This window comes from Falco rusticolus, chromosome 6, assembly GCF_015220075.1.
Source record: "Falco rusticolus isolate bFalRus1 chromosome 6, bFalRus1.pri, whole genome shotgun sequence".
Lineage (NCBI taxonomy): Eukaryota > Metazoa > Chordata > Aves > Falconiformes > Falconidae > Falco > Falco rusticolus.
The window spans coordinates 8505228-8525496 of record NC_051192.1 but is presented as its reverse complement, the minus strand read 5'-3'; the positions used below and the strand labels follow the sequence as shown (position 1 = coordinate 8525496).

The 20269-nt window shown below is 41.8% G+C and overlaps 1 protein-coding gene across 1 annotated transcript in view; it reads right to left on the bottom strand.

Annotated features, from left to right (window-relative positions):
* NID1 (nidogen 1) overlaps positions 1-7337 on the bottom strand; it is a 46875-nt gene extending 39538 nt beyond the window's left edge. Inside the window, exons 1-2 of the mRNA XM_037392131.1 lie at positions 7104-7337; positions 235-534 (exon numbers count right to left, since the gene is read on the bottom strand). Coding sequence (XP_037248028.1) covers positions 235-534; positions 7104-7307 — 504 coding nt within the window. The 5' untranslated portion in view covers positions 7308-7337. The remainder of the gene's footprint in view (positions 1-234; positions 535-7103) is intronic.
* Positions 7338-20269: the final 12932 nt, after the last annotated feature.

Here is a 20269-nt window from a genome sequence, read left to right as displayed (position 1 = left end):
ATCAGCTATGTAGATTCAAGCATTTTCTTTTGAATGAATAAAATACTGTAAAATAAAAATCAAGTAAAATTTTGGAAACTCCTATTTTGCTACAGCCTTTTCAACAATAAAATACATACTTAACTGTACACACATTTAAACACAATGGAATTCAAGCCTTCAAAACAACAGTTTACAGTGTTACACTGCAACTGAACACATCCAACACGACTTAAAGCTCTGATTAACATTCACCTTTTCTTCTGAAGTATGATCTTCTCCCGGTGCCTGGTAAGGAGCCACAAGCTTCCACGTAACAACAACAACACTGCTGGGATCAAAAGTACTCTCAGGAAAGCCTCTTTTGATATAGTCTGAGGCAAGTTGCAAGACATCTGAGGATGAATCTTCTCTGTAATACACACTTCCACGTCCACCTGTTGTGTCTAGGTCTGCCATAAAAGGAGCAATAGCCCCAAAACTGACTGGGAATTGACCAAGATATTTTTCTTCACTTGAGGGCTCATTCACTGCAATAATCCCATTAGTGGCAACCTAATAAAAAGGTGGAAATTATAAGACAGATATGGTTCATATGGCTATCACCCACACCTATGTGCTCTAGATCATAATATATATATTGCATTTCCAAAAGAAACTGAGTCAAAAGTCAAGTCTCGTATTTCAAAAGTAACTGAATTTTTTGACATTTCTGTTTTGTATCCCATGTCAGGAATCCTGGGATTTCAGTTGCCCAAAACCAGAGGTCCACTTTATGGATAAACCTACCTTTTTTTTCCCCAGATAAAGATTTTAGCTATTTAAATTTCAGGTACTTATTGCCTCTTCTAATAAAGATATACATAACCACGACATTTCACAAGTTTCCCAGTCTTTCTCCCACCAAGACCCAGTGCAACCCCACTGTGAGTCTGTCAAGAATTATGTATGGACCCTCCCAGATCACCAAAAGCTCTTGGCGCTTTCTTTTCTCCTCACTTCACTGCAACCAGCCTCCTAGGAACTTCTCTGCGACTGTGCAAGGTTGGCTGCAACAAGCTGCTGCTCACTCTTAAGATATGCTGTAAGCTCAGCTCCTATACCAAAGGCTATAAAAGCTAGGAGATGGAATTTCTACAGCAGATACAAGCCACTGTGTAAGTTCCCTTACAGCTGAGTGCCCTGACACAGTCCTAGGGAAAAATAGCTCTATTACTTGGGGGGAGGGATGCACATTAACATATACAAGTGAAGCTCTTCATCTGAAAATGCATACATACTGCCTCAGCAAGATTTAATGGTCAGTGAGATGATGACTCACAGCCAACCACCTCTGACTAAAAATTAAATACATACATACGCACAGGTAGATGCTAGGGCATGTCCAAGTGTGACAGCCAAACTTCCTTGGCAAACCAGAGCTGGCATTCACACACACAGAAAAAGCAAGCAAGACTACAAGTCCTTGAGGCAGTATATAAATTGCTCACACACAGCTTTTCGTCCGGGCCCTTCTTCCAGATATATATGGCACCGTACGTATCAGCCACACACAAATCTATTTCCAAGTGTTTGATTACCCGACAACTGGACACATCTGACTGTCTGCAGGCAGCCAGGCACTCACCTCTCTAGAGCTGCTGCCCCCTCAGAAAGGGACAGAAGTCCCAAAACTGGCACCCCAAGCTATGAAACAAAACCTTACCTCACGCACAGGGATTCTTGCCATTCCAAGAACAACAAACCGCTGCTGAATCTCTTCACACAGTCAAGATGTTCACAATGTTATGCAACCTTCATGAACGCTTGGAAAAGGGTAAGAATGCTCACCGTGACTCAGACCACAAGGCCATCTAGCCCAGTAGCCTGTCCTCAGCCGTACCTGCTAGGTTACAGATTCAGCAGAACAAGCCAAGGGCATGCACATACTCCTCCAACCAGTCTCTGACCACATTCAGCTCAAGGGATTCCCTGTGGTTTGACTGTTTATTCAGCCTCAGTGGATCTCCTTCACATATTTCTTAAGTCTTCCCTTCAACACATATAAACTTTATGCATCCACAAAATCCCTTAAAAAGGAATCCCATAGATCTGTGACTCATACCCTGAGGTCTCTCCTACTTTGGTTTGTTTTCAGTCTGGCTCCCGACTTCATTTGATGGCCCCTAGTTTATGTATTGGGACATGCATTCAAATCCTACCCAGTCTCTCCCCCTGTGTAATTTCTCCTCCAGAATGGAGACCTCCAGCCTATTCACACGCTTCCAATAAAAGCTGTTCCCTGTGTCTGATCAATCTCACTGTCTCCGAATTTTTCCTCCCCTTTTCTACTATATACCTTTGGAAACAAGAAGGTCAGTACTACATATATTCTTCAAGACACAGATAAATTGTGGGCCGTGCAAGCCTGTCAGGGATGTTGGCTACATATTTCCTGGCAACATCCTTTAAAATCTAGACCACAATTTCTACCACTACATGCAGCAAATCAGAACAAGTATAGTATGGAAAGTCATGCTACTACCACCCCTTCATATACAACATACACCTATGCCTTGAACCCTCCTTTGGCTACCCAGGGGGTCAAAGCATGCCCCCTGCCACAGGCTAGTGGTCAATCAGCTTTGAGTATAAATAATTGTTAGCATGAACTATTAGCTCAACTTAGCAAGTAGTTCACAGAGTATACCAGAATTTACTTTGAAAATGTCTTGATCTATGCTCATTGTATGGTCTGCAGACATATAAAGTCATTACTGCTACAGTGAAGAAATAATTTAAAAAGTTAAGATCATGTAAAAAATGGGAAGTTATCTTGGATACACTGTTCATGCATAAAGTTATCTAAGCAGTATATAATCATGCACAAGCATGACGGGAACACAGGCCATGTTAGAAAGGGGGAGAAGCTGCTGTGTATCACGATCATTTTTCCTCTAATCATTTGTGACTTAACAGTGGCCAGAGATCCCAAGGTGAACTATGAATTTTAGGAATACAGAACTAAAACGACAGTATGAGTTACCCCAGTCTAGACCTTGCAATTGCAGGCAGATACATAACAGCGATTTAGTCCAGAAAGGTTTCCCAAACTTCTATAACACCTGTACACTAGAAAATGCCTCATACCCCCGTAAAGCAAAGCTAAAACTTACCCTAAAAATTAAAATTCACCAATTATCCTATACCACTGGAAGACAGTTGGTAAGATGGTGGGCATTACAGTATGCTGGCTAAGAACTTCTAGCAAGGAGATGCAGTCCACCTTTAAAGTAATACATTTAGAGTAAATTGAAAGTTTTTCCACTCCTTGCTTATACTTTCTGTACACAAGCACCCCCACTCCCACTCTAAATCCTCTTGTGAGAGATGACTGGTGTTTCAAATATTTTAAACAAATTCCATGCTCTTCATCAGATTTGGTGTGTGCAGACTTTGTGGCTGCATGGTCCCTCATTTATGACAGATTAAAATAACATTAAGAGAAAATACAGTCAGGACTAGTTAAGACCACAAAATTAAGTAGAGACCAGAAAAAATGACCTAACATTTTGCCCTCTTCTTTTCACCTATTAGGGGCATGCTCCTGACTAGTCACTTTGTATCTTGTTAAAAAACTTAAATGCAACAAGTAATTTTATTAGGGAGATGCAAAAATGCCAACTCCATTTTCATGTTTGTAGTTTATAAATGAGACAGTTCCGTTTCAATTGTTAAGGGAATGTTTGGCTGCAAGTACTCTATCACCCAGAGAAAACATTTGCAAGCCATTAAATGAAAATAAATACACAAACTGCTCACTTTGTAAAGAGAACTTTAGTGTAGAGAATGAATGCTCACCATTACTGAAAAAATGGTTTTAGTTTTCAGATTTAACAATACATTTATACTGAAAAAGATGGTCAATAGTACAATTTAACTTTACCCTGTTCATGTTTAAGGTCACACAGACAGTTAAAGTGTGGAACCCCAAAGTAAAGCGAAGTAATTTGGGGTAAGTACTGGGTTTCATTAAAGTTTCGTTCCGGTCAAATGGGAAAGGGGGGGGGGAAGAAAGGCCTCAGGTGGGCGTTGTCTAAAGACCAGCTGTACGGTACATCTTTCCTTTTAGAGTAAAATACTATTTAACTTGACAGGAACTAAACACAGATGTATTTTTAGCATGTTAAACTTCTGGATGACACACATAGTTAACATACATTTGTGGTTTGTAGCAGAACAAATCACATACACCCTATTATACATCCACAATGAAAAAACAAGTGAGAAGAAGGAAGTACGAAGTAACAAAGTACTTCTATGGAGAGAAAAAAGGTGTACCCATGTGCATATAACAAAAATCAAAGTTTCAAACAAATGAGGTATTTTTGCTTGTACAGTGACTAGGCATTTCGAGGACTTAAGTGTTTCTGAGTAAGGGAGTTTGGAAAAATTGAATGTATTTGTATAACGAATTGCCAGTTGACTTAAAGCAGCAAAACTTTCTAATACAAACATGACCAACTATAAATTTAGGATGTTAATAAAAGTAACGATTAGAAAACTAATCCAAACTTGCCTTAAAGGACTCTGATTCTTCCCTAAAAGGAAGGAATCCCTAATCCTTTAACTTTTCCACAGCAGTGAGCCCTAGTGTAAACTGGAAAGGCCTTAATAAAAGTATGTTATTAAAACAAATAGACCAGTATCACTTAGTGATAGAATTCAATGTCATAGGTCTTGCACAGGAAAACATTACAGTATGTGAAAGTCTGTTTCCACTTATATAAAAGTTCTCTCTTCTGTCTCTGAAAAGAAAAAGAGTTTTATTGCCAGGGATTTTATGACAAATTGATACTAAACAATCGTTCCTCAAAACTCCTTGCCTTTTTATTCACGTGTAGAGCTAACTCAAACAACTCAGCTTCTCAACTGTTGGAAAAAATAAGAGAGAACCCACATAAATTTTCAGCTGATTGAAGGCAAAACTTGCAAAAATCAAGCACTCAAAAATTAAGATAAACTAATCACATTATACTGACAGAAAGATCTATTTCATCACAACTCAAAATCTGATCCAGGAATTCCTTGATGTACTGTAATGTATTGCTACCAATACCACATGTTAATTGTATAAGCTTGATAACATTTACTATCAACTAGCAACACTTTGGTGAATTCTGCTCACTAAATAACATCATAGAGCTTAATAAGTACTTATTGCCAATATACAATAAAACTGTGTATAGTGAAGGTGCATTTAAGACTGCTCAATACATTTTCCTAACAGGTATACTTCTCCTTTTGCAACCCCCATACAGTTTGTACTGCGCTTCTGTTTTGCAATACTTGTGACAGATTAAACGCAAGATAAAAAACTCTGCATATTATCTAGACTGACACTGAAATACCATTCATTATCAGACTTTGCCTATATTAAAATTGCCCATCCTTAGTACTGAGTAATCGATCTGAGAGTACCCTAAAAGTGATTCTGGAATAGGCTCTACACGGATACTCTTCCAGACAAAAGCTAACTAGAACTGCTCCTGTTTTATGGCATGGGCAAGTAACAAGATTATTAAAGTAACCTAGCGTGGTTAACCAATTTACTACTCTTTGAAAACTCTGTCCCCTTTCTGTCACTTATCTGACATGTTGTTATCTTTGCTTCTCAGTGATTGCATACACAGCCCACTATCTTTCAAGAATATGTCTGTGCTTCAAAAAGTGTATTTTTTACTGGGGTTGGCTAATAAGTGACCAGACTTAGGGTATGGAAGACAAGACAATGAACTAAGGGTCAAACTGAAGTTTGACTCCACTTACTACTTGTGAATTACTTGCCTTTACTGCCAGCTGCCGTTAACAGTGCCCATTTTCCACACAGGCATAACTTGAATCCCTCGAAATTTTGGATTTCAGATGTAATTTCAGGATTTATCTAGGTAGGGGCAGTGCGGACAATGAAAAAGAGCCTAACTTCAGTGGCAGCACTAATATAATTCAGTGTAATGCAAGCATGTTAAATCTTCAGTGAATACCTGTAAAACAGACTCAAGTACATAGGAATCAAATTTTGAACGACTGCAGCCACATGGAGGTCCAGTTTCCCAAGTGTCTCCGTGTAGATTAGTCCCCAGCATTGTATCCTAGACCCATGGTGCTAAAGCATGTTGGTTTATCTGGACAGGGAGGTGGATTTTAACTTGATCAGATTAATGCACTAAACACACCGGGCCTTCCCTATTAAGACCTTTCTAAATATGCTAGTTGGCATCTCCAACTGCCAGCCTAGATGAGGCTTCAGAAGAAAAGAGGCAATGATAAAATAGACAATACTCTTAGAGTGTTCTGAAGACATGCTGTCGCATTAAACATTTTTTTCTGGCTACTTTGGAGCAGCTCTGCTCCAGACAATCTGTTTTCAATCCCACCTTCATATACTAAACGTCCTCCATTAGCTATAAACATGCACACACAACCCTGGGATGCAGATTCTGCTACGAGGCACACACATGGCTGGCGTCTGTCTGCAGCCCAAAGCCTGCAATTGCTCTGGATGTGAATTTCGCCTGCCCAAGAGAGTCATGAGCAACGAACATCTGAGGGTGTCCAAGACATTAAGGGGCAGAAAGCACTCTCAGCGCTAAGAGGTGCAAATCTTGGGCATGTCAAGCTGCTGGTTGGAGGCTCGTAGTTTCGGTTTTATGACTTTGGCATGCTGAAATATGCAAAACGCAGACCAAGACGAGGCTTTTTCTTAGCTGGACATGCACGCTGTGCGGGAGCACACAAAACACCTGGGGACGATGTTCACTCTGGATAACCCATTACATTCTCTTTCCCCTCCTGCTGTCGGTTGCATCGCCTCCCAGCACAGACCGCGTGCACCTCAGAGAATCAGCAGCACCCACTGTGTGAGAAGGGAACTAACACAGCTCTGACACCCGACTGAACACAGCCGGCACAGTTAAGCCTTCGGACCGACCTCTGACCACGGCGCTCGCGCAACCGACGCGAACTCCAACGAGCACCACCACGCAGCAGCCCCAACCCCAACCCCGGCAGCACCCCCCCGGGGAGCCCCCAAGACCCTGCGGCGGCCGGAACGAGGCCGCGCACCCTCCCGGCCCCACACTCACGTAGAGGGAGCGGACGGCGGCGCCGTAGAAGCGCAGCGCCGTGCTCAGCTCCAGCGCCGCCGAGCGCGCATCGTCCCCGGGCTCCAGCGCGGCATCGCCGCGCTCCTCCCCGTGCGGCAGCAGCGGCAGCCGCTGGGCGGGCAGCGCCAGGGGCAGCGCCAGGGGCAGCAGCACCCAGCGCAGGCAACTCGACGCAACGCGCATCCCGACACCTCCCGGCACGGCGCCGCCGTCCCGCCGCTATAAGCGCTGGCAGCGGGGGCGGCCGGGCCGGGCCGGGCCGGCGGGCGGGGGACGGCGCCGCGGCCAATGGCTGCGCGGGGGGCGAGGGGGCGGGCGGGACCCCCCGCCCCGCCGGGACGCCCCCGCCCGCCGCCGGGACCCCTGGGGCCCGCTCTCACAGCCCGGGGCGCGGCTGGGGGCGGGGGGGGCTTCGCCCGCCGCCTCCGAGCCGGCGGGAGCAAAGCGGCGGCAGCCGCGGCGCTGGGGGCGGTGTGTAGGGGCGCCGGGCTGCGGGGGCTCCGCCGCTGCCGGGATCTGGGCGCGTCGCCTGCGGGGTGAGGAACTGCGGAAGCCAAATCCCGCAGCTGCTTCCAAAGCCGCGACTGTTCCGCGGGCTCGGCGCTAGGGAACGCGGGCTCCGCTCGCTCCGGCAGCGGCAGCACCTTCCCGCAGCCGGGCGGCGGCCAGCGCACTGCAAGCTAGTGCCGGGATCAACGTGAAACGAAAATCCGAATCCCGGTGCCATCTTCTGACATCATTTTGAGACCAGGTGCTAATTATCGGGGGGAACCGAAGAACTACACGGGAATGTGTCCCACAAATCAGCACCATCAAGGCCAGACCCGCATTTGGTTTTAAAATGACATTTAAAAAATAATAATAATCTGTAAATGAAAAACTCACTGATTATATGAGATACATAGAAAAGAAATATGGGATATCTACACACATCCTTTCTGACTATGTCTTCTGCGTTTATAGCCTAGTCCTGTTCCCAAGAAACACTCAGAAGCAACTGAAGAATGGGTACATTTCATATATTTTTTCCTAAAGCTTCCAAGTGAAGACAGCAGTACTTAAGGATAAAATTTTGTCCGGTAAAGTACATGCCATGATATTTCCACAGAATGTTTACAGCAGAAAACCACCTGAGGGAAGGCAGCTGAAATGCTACCCGCATGCTGTTTACATGGCTTTTTACTTTTCTTTTGATACCTGCTCTTTTCTTTGGTAAGGAAACACAGTTTTTCATTTGGCGAATGGCAAGAGCACACGACATTCCAGGGTAGAGTATAGCCATGGTATAACCATGCCTACCTAAGAGACAAACATATCTGTGTATCTAATCACCATTATTATCACTAGCAACTATCTACAATTGACTTTGCTATTTCAGTGAAAACAGCCACAGTAGCACAGTGGTCTGGGAGGAAGACAAGTCCTCTCTCCACACAATTTACTTTTTGCTGTACCTTCACCTGCAATGTCCCTCTGTATTTTCAGGGCCCGTAAGACAGTGACGGGTGAATTCAGGGGTATCTGGCTAACCACTGCTACAAAAGCAGTCTCCTGGCTGGATCACCACCATACCTTAGCACAGTCATATCCATAAAGAAGCCTCAAGATATCCAGCTGAGTTATCTTTCTCCTCATTTAACAAATGGATAGCTAAGCAAACTGTACCTTCTTACCCACACTAGATGTGTGCACTGGAATACTACCAGCTGCTTTCACCACAAAATCATCTTCCCATTACAACCTCCCCTCTCCAGTTTAAGCCTATTTACAAACCTGCAGAACCTATAGGAAAGACGTGCTTGTACAATGCAAAGAGAAAGCCAAAATTAAACCCCATAACACCTCCAGAACTCCACATATACATTCACAACATCAAAAAATGTAATTTCTGTTAGGCTTGAAGTCTTCCATAGCCACATTTTCCCTCAACATGAAAGTCAACCTCCACAAGAAGAAGATATAAGCACAACAAGAAGAAAACTCTGACATGGTAATAACTTTCTGTCAGAGGCACGTTGCTGACCATTATGTCCAGGATCTGGAGGATGAGGACCACTGGGAAGCTAGAAACTTACTGTAGTAAATTTGAAACCGATTCAAAGGCTGAAGAGTTAAATATCTACATCTGCATGTTTAGAACAGAGTAATAGCTGCGTTACGGTAAATCCTTCCTCCATTAGTCAGTATACTGTGATTGTTTAGTCTATTTTTACCTTAAGGAGATTGCAGTGTTTCCGTTGTAGTTGAGTAAGCTTACCTTGTATGCAGCTCCCGCTGTGAGGAGTAATGAGAGTTGCTAGTTCTGAGACTGAAAAAATATTTTTATTGTCCTTTCTAGTATCTTCAGTAGCGACCTAAAAAAGGGATGGAAAAGCATGCTTACATACAGTGCAATTAATTGGGAGACACTAACTGCTAACACCAACCAGAATGGGGAACACAAAACACTTTATCGAGACTTAAGAAGGGAAGAAATGTATTCACATGCAAACTGGAATACCATCAGCTAACACACCATCAACAGAAATCTTCCAGAACACAGCCAGTAAATGCCAGGAAGAACATCACCTTTCCAATGGATCATAAATCAGGTATGTCAGTAGTTTACAAAACAACAGCATCCCGAGAGCAGCCAGAGACCCTGTACAACAAATGAGCAGGTTTTATTGTGTCACAAGGAAGTAAGTGACATGTTCTAAAGGGATATAATGACACTGCTTTCCCAGAGCCTGCTTGTGATATCAGAGATCTCACTGAAAATTCACCAATGGAGAGAATTCGGAGTGAAACAGTAAAAAAGATCAGAGGACCAGAGGGAATGATGTACAAGGAATTGTTAAAGAACTGAACATGTGTACTTGGCTAATAATGGGGAGGAGATTTGATTAACATCTTCTGTCATCTGAAGATATGGAGTGTCTTCAATTCAGATATCTGAAGTGTGCTACCAAATGGAGGAGTTTGAGGAGTACACGTAACAAGGAGATGGAAAATAACTAAAAGAAGCCATGAAACCAAACAACAGAAAAAGTTTCCTTACCATGGGGTCTATTTTCAGCAAAATCATAATTAGGCATAGTGGGAGCAGAATGACAGAAAGCTTTGAGTAGTCCAACACTAGGTTGGTCAGATTACTAAATAACAGAACTTAAGGAATAATTCTGTATTTGATCACGGGACAAGATAGCCCAAGAGATTTTGACCTGAGTTTCTGTGTTCTTACATAGTAAAATAGCTCACAGGTATACACGCACATATATTTGAAAACTTCCACTGCCTACATGTGAGGAGATTTGGAAAAGGGGATTGCAGATACTGTGACTCTCTTGACCTTCTCAAGCTCCTACCCAGGTTCTATTAACAGAGGGAAAAGAAGTTAGTGACCCCTTTGCTGGTATGATTGGAGGAAGGGAAGTAATGCCCTGGGCCCCTCATGATGATCCACTGCTGTCCAATGTTGACAAAGCATTCTAGTGGACGGATCATCAAAGGACAGAGTAACCATGTGGTAATAAACTGAAGAGAAGTGAGCATTTGAGATAATGACAGGAAAGAATAGGACTGAGGTCTGCTGAGAAGGAACATTTTTTTAAGAGAGACAAGGTCATGGGAATTAGAGGGTCACAAGCGAAGGCAAAGCTTGCAGGAAAATCATGGAGTGAGCATCATAAATTTAAATCACTCTGACTTGGAACTTAATGTTAATTGTTCATTAGAGTGGAACATTATGAGATTCCTTCTGTAACACTACATGAGCCTGTATCACTACGAAGGTCACAAGACTCAGGAACAACATCAAAAAAAGTGGATTTTGCAGCAGAACTCTCTACAGAAAGAGACTAATTTTGAAGCCCTGTAAGATGCTCGCTCTTGAAGAGAGATGCACGTGAAGGGTAATACTGTATCTCACCCTCTGCATTAGTGCAGGGTACAGAAGACTGTAGAATCCCTTATTTTTCTCTCATGCAGAGATCTTACAGGGCAACAAAAGGACAAGCTCCTGGAGAGTTCATATCCTGTTCTGGAGAACAGCTGGGCAAAAATGGGGATGTGGTAAACACTTGGCCAATGACCTGGTCAGTACAGAAGAGATACACTGCTGCAATATAATGGTACATAGCAATAACAGATTAGTGACTGCCTGGAGCAGGGCAAGAAGCATAGGAGAAACAGTATCTCTCAGGCCCTTCCTTGAGGAGAGACTGTTTACATTTTTAGGGTTACCTTCATCTATTTCTATGTCTTATTATTAGAACTGATAACTATATTAATAAGGGATAGAAAAAAAATATCACAGAGGAAGTTATGCAGTGAAGTTATGCTTGTACAGAAGCACCAGTTTTCTTCATCCCAGTTTATAACTTCAGAAAAATGAAATGGAAAATGGAACAGAAAACTATCAGCATCATGGAAACTGGCTAGATAAACAAAGCCTTACAGTTCTCCCATCTGTCAGGTGGTCACATGAAAAATACGATGCTTTTTATCTTTTTCTATATTTCATCAAGCTATCCTTCTCAAATCCTAATGCTTATCGTCTTTCAAGAATGGAGTCTCTAATCCAGTAAGAATACTAGGACTTCTAGTAAGAGAGAGTTGTAATAGGGCAAGAAAGTATATAATTAGCCTTCTATTTAAACATTCAGCACAAAACTACTACACCTACTCCAAGTCAACTACTACATCTCCTCCAAGTCCAACTGTTTTGTTATTATCGAAAAGTTTTAGCTTTGTGCAACAAAAGACTCCAAACAGACAATATTAACTGACTTCAGAGTTTTAAAAAACACACAGGAGACAGGAAAACAAAATGTGTGACCAGTTTCTCATATATGCAAAAGCCAGCTACAATATGAAGGAACATTGTTTTTTAAACAATGGGAATGGGGAGTGGAAAAACAATTTGAACAGGACAGGAAGACAGATATGGAAAAGGTATCCTTTACCTCCTATCTACTCTAAGGCTAAAGAAAATAACTACTCTGACCCACTGTCTTACTGTGTCAGACTTCAGAATAGCGGTAATACATGCAGGGAAAATACACCTCCTTGTAGTCTGGCGTTGAGATGGTATTTAATGCATCTCAAGTTAGACCATCACTTCAGATTGAATGTGCATCCAAACCAAAAGCATTGTTAAGTTTTATATTTCATTTTACTTGGGATCCAGACTTTGACTGCGATGTACAATTGTACACGGAACACACAAGAAAGATGTTGCACTGAGCCCCAGCAGCAAAGCTTCTAGATGACAGTCAGTCAGCAAGGAGAGGCCACGCACTGGTCTGATGTTAGTGGTAGCTAGAAATTCAGTAACAAATAATGACGAGGCAAGTTCAGCCTAAACTTTTCTACAAACATTCAAAAGGGCTGAAATGTTAGCACGGCCTCTCCTGTGGCAGTCAAGCTACTACCTCACATCTGCTCCTTGTGCCTACAGAGCATCCCAGCTCACGGAGCCTCACACTCCCTAGATTCTCTGCCTGCTACAACAATACAACATGCAACAACTGCCATTTAGAGAAAAAGTATCAGATGAGCCTAAATAATGATGACAATTTAGAGGAGACAGCTTATCTTCCCCCATCATGACTGGATGATCTCTTTTACAAGGAAAAAGACTTATTTCTGAAACTGATTTTCTGAAGGGGAATTCATTGCCAAAGCTAGTAAAATTCACCCAGGAGAATATTTCATTACCTTGAGCAACTGTGAGTAAACAGAGAAACTGATTTTCATTCAGGGTAGATGACGCTGTGGTACAGCAAAGGCCAAAACTTTTAACTACTATTTTTTACAACAGGACTGGATAAGGGAAGAAATATTTAATAAAGATAACACTTACTAACTGTATGGTCTCAAAATTAGATTGTGGTTCATCTTTACATGGAGAGATAGTGTGAAAGCCCTGCCCAGAGGGTGAACAAAGTTCCCTATGTAAGTCTATGCTTGGCCAGATTGAACACTGAGGTTGCTTGTAAACATTTTCTTTTTTGGACAAGGTCTACTAAGAAAGAAAATTCCTCTATCCAAAAAAAGATGTGTTTCCTGACCTCTCCTGGTCAACTGTTCAAAGTTAGCTACACTGAAGGCTTTCTGCCTTCAGGAATCCACTCAGCACACACCAAAGTTTCCTACAAATTAAAGGAATTTTTTTGTGAGCTTAAGTTAATTTGCTGAGTGGGGTGGATGTAAGTGTGTGCTCAAAGGCTACAATGTTTCTTATCAAAAGCTTGCCTAAGGATGGCTGAATCATAGTCTTAGACCCCAAGAACACTGCCAACAGGCAAAATTTTGGAGCAACAATTCTGCCAACCATTCCATACAAAATGCTAGTAAGAACTGGTGGGTAACAATTCAGTGTTTTCACTATTCTTTTAATTTCATTTTCCTCGTAAGATTTCTAGTACCTTGAGTTGAAATTGTAACTATGAGGTGGTATAAATATAATCACTTATTCTTAAATTAGACATGCATAAGTTCAAGAACCTACTGTACTTTTTTAATCTGAAGGCTGTATTTGTGTGCTTGGAGATAAATTATGATAAAAGACGATTTTTCTTTCCTCTTTTTTAAGAACTGTGTAAAGACTGTGAACTTTCCCCTGGCCTGAAACAGTCCAGATCCAAAAAACCAGGAGTAATTCCATGAATTACAGCTATTTATTCTTCCTGACCCAAGGACTTCTATTGCTGTTCACTTCACTTGGAATCTGCATACTAATATAAACAGTGGCCCACTCATTTCTTCCCAAGCACAGTTTAGTGTTTCAGCCTAGGATGTAACACTGTAGTTTTGTCATAGAGCAACAATAAAACATGAGGATCTGCACTAAAGCAGCTCTGCACAGAAACAATCACATTGCCCCTGGGAAAAAGAGGCATTACTTCAAACACTAGGATTGATGCAATAACTTATTCATTGGAGAAGTGACAGGGTAGGAGCATGAAAAGCAGGAACTCCCTTTATTTTTTCCTACCAGAGGCTGCCGAGAACAAACTCTGTGTGGAGTCTGCACTCCTAATTAAGAGAAGGACAGGGTGTGATCCCTGAGGCCAAGTAGCAAGGACTGGATTGTGTCCAAACTGCTAACCCCTAGAATCTCACTGGCTGCATCTGTACTACATAGTGTTTAGCCCACGATCTCTGCTGGGTTGCTGTAGCCCTAGGACACAAATTTTTTATTCTACCCACCCGCCCTGAGTTCACAGTGTCTGAAATAAAGTGAACTGTTACGCAGTCCAGCAGTGGTTTAGTTAAGCACAAAACTAAGCGTACATGTCGCATACCACAGCCTATGACACAAGGGTATGTGCAGGTATTGGAAGACACAAAAACCTCTGGGCTGGCTTTGGAAGATTAGACAGGGCCAAGAATTAAGTTTGGTCCTGGCCTGTGACTGCCTTTTGAGTGTGGTCCTTGGAGCAAACTGTCCCCAGAGCAAACTGTCCTCAGACTGCTCCCGTGCTTTATCTTGGAGAGAGCTGTCTGGAGCAGGCAGGAAATCAGCTAACACTTAAGCAGCTTGGATATTCAGGATCCAGTGCATGAGAGAGATCCCGGGCCCTCTCTCATATGGATGTACCTCTATATCTGCAGTCAGAGGCATATTTATTAAGTTTTTCAAGGGGGAGAGACAGCAAGACTGTTACAATTGAAAAAGTTACACTTGCAAATGAAAGTTTATAAAAAATCTTCTCAAGTAATTATTTTCCTTGCTCTGCAGTCTTTCTTGGACTTCCACCTAAACAATTTTTCTTGTCACTTCTCCTCTCCCTTAAGCTTTCTGAACGCACCGTTAACATCCTCCTCTTTTGCCTTTTCCCTGCAAGGGCCTTTAACTCTGTACGGGTTATGTTCATCCTAGCTTCCTTCCTTGCCTTTTGCCAGGCAAGGCTTTTTATTAACCTTTTGGGATCTCAGGGCTGACCCACTTTATGGCTCATTGACTACTTTTCATTCCTTGAGTTCTTTCTCAGAGAAACTGACCTCTGTTTTCCTTTAATTGCAAATCTTTTATGATTCTCTCAAACTTCCTGCATGAAAAATATTTGAATGTTTTCCAGCAGCACAGATCTTTCAGAGCACAATTCTGCCAGCATGGGTTCTCATTTACAAGTAAGGCCACTAAAATTAAGGAAATTACTTCAGAAAGAAAAAGCATTATTCAAAATAAGACCATCTTAATAGGGTCCTTAATTCCCTATTTTTTTCATGAAATATAATAATTCTTATTTATGCCTGGTATTTATTTAATGCATTTATCCCTTAAAACAATGATTAGATCCAACAAACCCACTCATCTTTAAAGCCATTAAATACAATATGAAATTGCCATTTAGAGACCCCTATTCACCACGTGTACACATTTTATATAGTCTGAAATATCGGGAGATGCAATTATTGAAAACAAACAACCAGGAAAAATGTGTATGACATTGGACCTAAGTTTTAAGAAACCGAATTTTTTTTTGTGGATGCACTGATATTTACATTTTTATAATCTGGGGAGGGACTCTGAAGAATGAGTCACAGCATTTGAACAAACAAGAGCGTTGTGTTCTTCCTGAGGGAAGAACTGTCCTCTGCTTCTTCCATATTAGTAAATACAATTCAGTTATTTAAGTACTCAGAACGACTTTGCCTCATCCAAAATGTCATTATTTGCCACAGCGTATTCCCTGCAGCAGTGCTAAAGCGTAAAGCAGATTTTCATGGTATAACAGGAATCATGGTATAACATTTTCAGCAGCGCTTTCCATTAATACTCTGTCAAATCTCAAAACCTTTCCTGGTGATATAAGAAACATCTGTTGTTATCCCACTTCACAAACAGAAAAATTAAGGCACCAAAGAAATACAGCTTGCCCACCTGACAAATCAGAAGACACACAGGAAACTCAGTGGAGATTTCCTGACAACCAGAAGTAGCTTTCTGAAGTGGAGCAGATCCTGTTTCTTCCCAAGACATATGCCAGTTTCAACTAATAACTGCCTCTGACTCCAGAATGTGAAGCTGTGCAGTTATTCCTAATGCTCACAAGCCTCAGGAAAGCTCACCAACTTGAGATATTCAGAGGCCTACCACACAGCAGAAATGAATTAAAAAAATCACAAAGAAGAACTAAAGAGTCATTTTTTAAGGTGAATATGTAACAAAGAATTCTGTGCTAGATGCCAAACAGCCTTATTGTGAGGCACATGACTGACAAATTACAATTCAGTAAGCAGAGAAAGGTACAAAACTTCTGCAACAATTTCCATTCTGTGTGGTGGAGGAATTAAAAGGTTGGTCTTGAATATCTGCAAGCTGTTCCTGATCTCCACAAATTGTGCCATCACTTTGAAAACAGGATGTAGGCTTCAGAGTAAAGTAAAACAAACAGACTGATTTAACACAACAGCAGCAGAAAATCACCCCTGACAGTGCAGTATTTTTCAAATAACCCTCTACCCAAAGACAACAAAGTACAAAGATAGGAGATTAGAGAGGAACTTCTCTTTAGAATGCTTCTCACCTGACTAACACCTTACCTTTAAAGTTTCCACAGCATCATGTCCATTTTACGTGGCAAACTACAAACAAGACTAACCCAGTTTTCTTGTCTACCAATGCTCATTTCCACATATTCATCAGCATGCCCTGCATGTTTTATGCATTTAAGTGTTCTCCAAAATTTGGGAATATTTTTGCCTGAGCATCTGCAACCTTGGGGCTTATATTTAGTATCGTATATATTATACGTACAGAAGAAGTTATAAGTACATTACCCTCACTATTTCACTGCCACTAACTCTGATAATTTTGCTAGTTTCTGTGATTTCTGAACATTCCCTACCACCTACTATAGTTTTCTCAAGCTTTTCAGATTGACTTAAACGGAAATCCCTCCAAATTGCTCAGCCTTGCCTAAAGACAAGACTTTTGTCATGTCCAAAGAGCCTATCTTCACCAAACATGCTTTATCCCTCTTGGTACCAGATATAAACATTTGTTGCGTGTGTTGCTTCAGGACAGTAACAACTCTGTTACTGTCCGAGCATCTGAACCAGCTGCTTTCAGCTGCTCCTGGCTGTGGCGGAGCCAGACCTAGAACTCAGAAAAGGAAACCTGCTGGATTTCCCCTGGCCTCAGTAACCTCACTCCTTACTTTGAGGATGTCTTTTTGCAATTGAGAAGGAATAATCAGGGACAGGAAGAACTGAATTTCAAAACGAAGTCAGAGAGAGAAGGATGGTGGGAAAGAGAAAGGGAACCTGAGTCTTTTAAGCCAGAGTACACAAATATAAGCCCTGACATTACCAGCATTTGTGCATACGAATTGTCCCATTCACCTTAAGGGGGCTGATCACATAGTAACAGCAACTAGAAGAGAACAACTTGGTCTATCCGAACCTGCAGACAAAGAAGCAAGAGATGGACTTCTGCCTAACCACATGTACACTCCCGGCCCTACCAAACGAAACTCAAGGTCTGCTAATTCTGCTGGTCTAGCACCCTGCATGAAAAAATAGATCTCTTCTTTGACAGAAGATCTCCATTATTTTCAGTAATGCTCAGCTGAGTGAATTCCCTAAATAAGCGCCTGCTGTATTTGAACAAAGGAGAAATGCCGCCACTCAGTAATAAGGAAGGATGCACAGAGAAGAGAAAGGAATAAGCACACCTGACTCCCTAGGCATAAGAAAAGCACTGGTACTGGTCCAAAAAGAAAAAAACTGAGTGAAGTTAGTGCCAACCAAAAAGACAGAGCAGCACACAGGAGTCACTAAGAGGCTTTAACTGTGTATTTACAAGTTATTTCTTGTTGTGATTGACTCCTGCTTCCTATGTCTAGTAGTTTATTTCTGTCTTCAGGCTCTATTCAGTGACTATTAAAGACTTTTTGGCATTGCAGGCTTTCTCTGTAGGATATCTGGCAAGCCGCAGATGTAACGGAGCAGAAGCTGAGGGCTTCAGCAGGCTTTTCCCATCAGAGGTTCCATACCTGTGAAGTCAACCAACATATGCCATTCAACATGCATGGGCCACAATACATGATACTTTTAACACTGCATAGTGCAACCTTTAAAAGGTGACTTTTCAAAGTTGGGATCAGGATTGCTTGAAAACAGCCAGACAGCTACAATACCACAATGGAAGCAAAAGCTCACCACAAAGGATGCACCTATGCAGCCAAAGCTTATGCTAAAGGAGGTAAACTTCTGCTGTGCAGCTCCACCAAGATATTTCAAAATAGAAACAGAGCTCAGACAAAAGCACCTAGCATGACAGACCAAGTCCAGTGACTGCTGAGAACCTCTTGCCAGCTGATGTGTCAAGCCTCACACGCTGAAAGCGAGACAAACAACTGACCCCTACCCCACAGCTTTTTGCAGCGCTCTGCTGCAGACTCCTTCCTAAAGGAAGCTGTTCCCTTCCTGCTCCCCCACCTCTCCCTGTCACACTGGAGATGGCGCTCACTGTCAACCATTACTAAGCACTTCGTCGATTTTCGAGTTTGCACAGGCCGTGCCGGGAGGGGAACCGCAGGACCCCTCGCTGGCACTCTGTACCTCTCCCAGCCAGCACAAGGTTACTCCGGACTTTTTTTTCCACCGGTACAGAAAAGTAACAACAGCACCCTCCGCTGGCCGCTGCCAGGAAGACACCGGCCGTAAAAGGGCTGATTGAAGCTGCTACTGGAGCTATTATGTTATGTTAAATCTAGAGAAATGCACTTTTTTTACTATACACACTAACTGTCGTGCTCCCTGTAAGTGGTCTTCAGCTGCCTCCAGTCACTACACACATGCATATCTTAAAAGCAGGGGCAGTGACTATAAAGCTTATGCACAGAAAGACTCCTTAATTTTAGTGCTAATAACAAGATTCATAAACTGTGTTACCATATATGAAAAGATGTATTTCCCAAACAGATTAATCTTCATTAGCACTTTAGTTATAGCACCAACCTTATTTGGGAGCTCGTAATAAAAAATTAAATTGAGTATTATTATCATCGTTGTATTTTTTCCTCCAAGATTTCTGGCCATTGGGTATGTGCAAAACTCAGAGGAAAAAAAAACCCAATAGACAATCTAAGCCACTGCACATAACAGAACACAGGGTACCCGTGTGCAGGAAAGCTTGCAAAAAATGTCTTTCGTTTGATCCAGAAGAAATAAACAGTGACCCTCTGATTAAGCACATTCGACATATTTTGGTTTTTTTCTTTGAAGATCACATGTAAATTGATCTTAAAAACTTTTATTTTGTGTAATAGCCATGTTGAGGTATCCAATAATAAAACCGCAAAGGTCCATACTGAAAATAATGGTCTGCCTAAACCATGATCTGATTACATATTTATTTTGGGGGAGACATTTTCTTTCTTTTCAGCATACAAGCATTCATGCAGGTTAACAGTTTATTTTTATTTTAGTGGCTGCTCCTGCAGAGTGGCCAGGATTCCAATAGCCAGCTGATACATATATTTGATTCTGATTACTCTTACCACCTAGATAACAAAAAATACCTAGACTGGAACTGGCAAAGGTAATTTATAGCCATTATATTTGCTTACTCTAACTCTATGGAAATTGGATACTTACGTGGAGTTTAGATGGGTGGACTGCATTTGAAATACGCTCTTCAAGATCATGTGACTGGATAGACACAGAATACATATACAGTGACCAGAGCAAATTCCTGGACAGCCTGATCACACGTAACAATTCACACTGGATTAGATCTTCAGCCATTATATTACACCAGCTTGAGTGAAATCAATATATACAGTGACTTCAACTAAGAAAGCAATCATAGTTTCCAAGACAGAAACACGTCCCTGAGCTGTGGTATAAAATCAACATTATCTGTCTCTGGCCAAAAAGACAAGTGGTAGCATTGTTTGTAAATTTAGCTATTCGAATTATGGTGATGCTCAAGATTCTTTCTAATAATCTGGCAGTGTATAGGTTCTTACGGAATTTAGAAATGCTCAGATGTTGCACCATCAAAGCAAATAAAAAAAATTCCTCATAAAATTGCTTAAATGTAAAAACTTACGAAGAATGTGCTGAAGCTAATAAAAGCAAAAAAATATATAATGAAAGCTAACCCACTCGGTCAGATTTTAAGTCTTTATCAGTGGAACACCCTG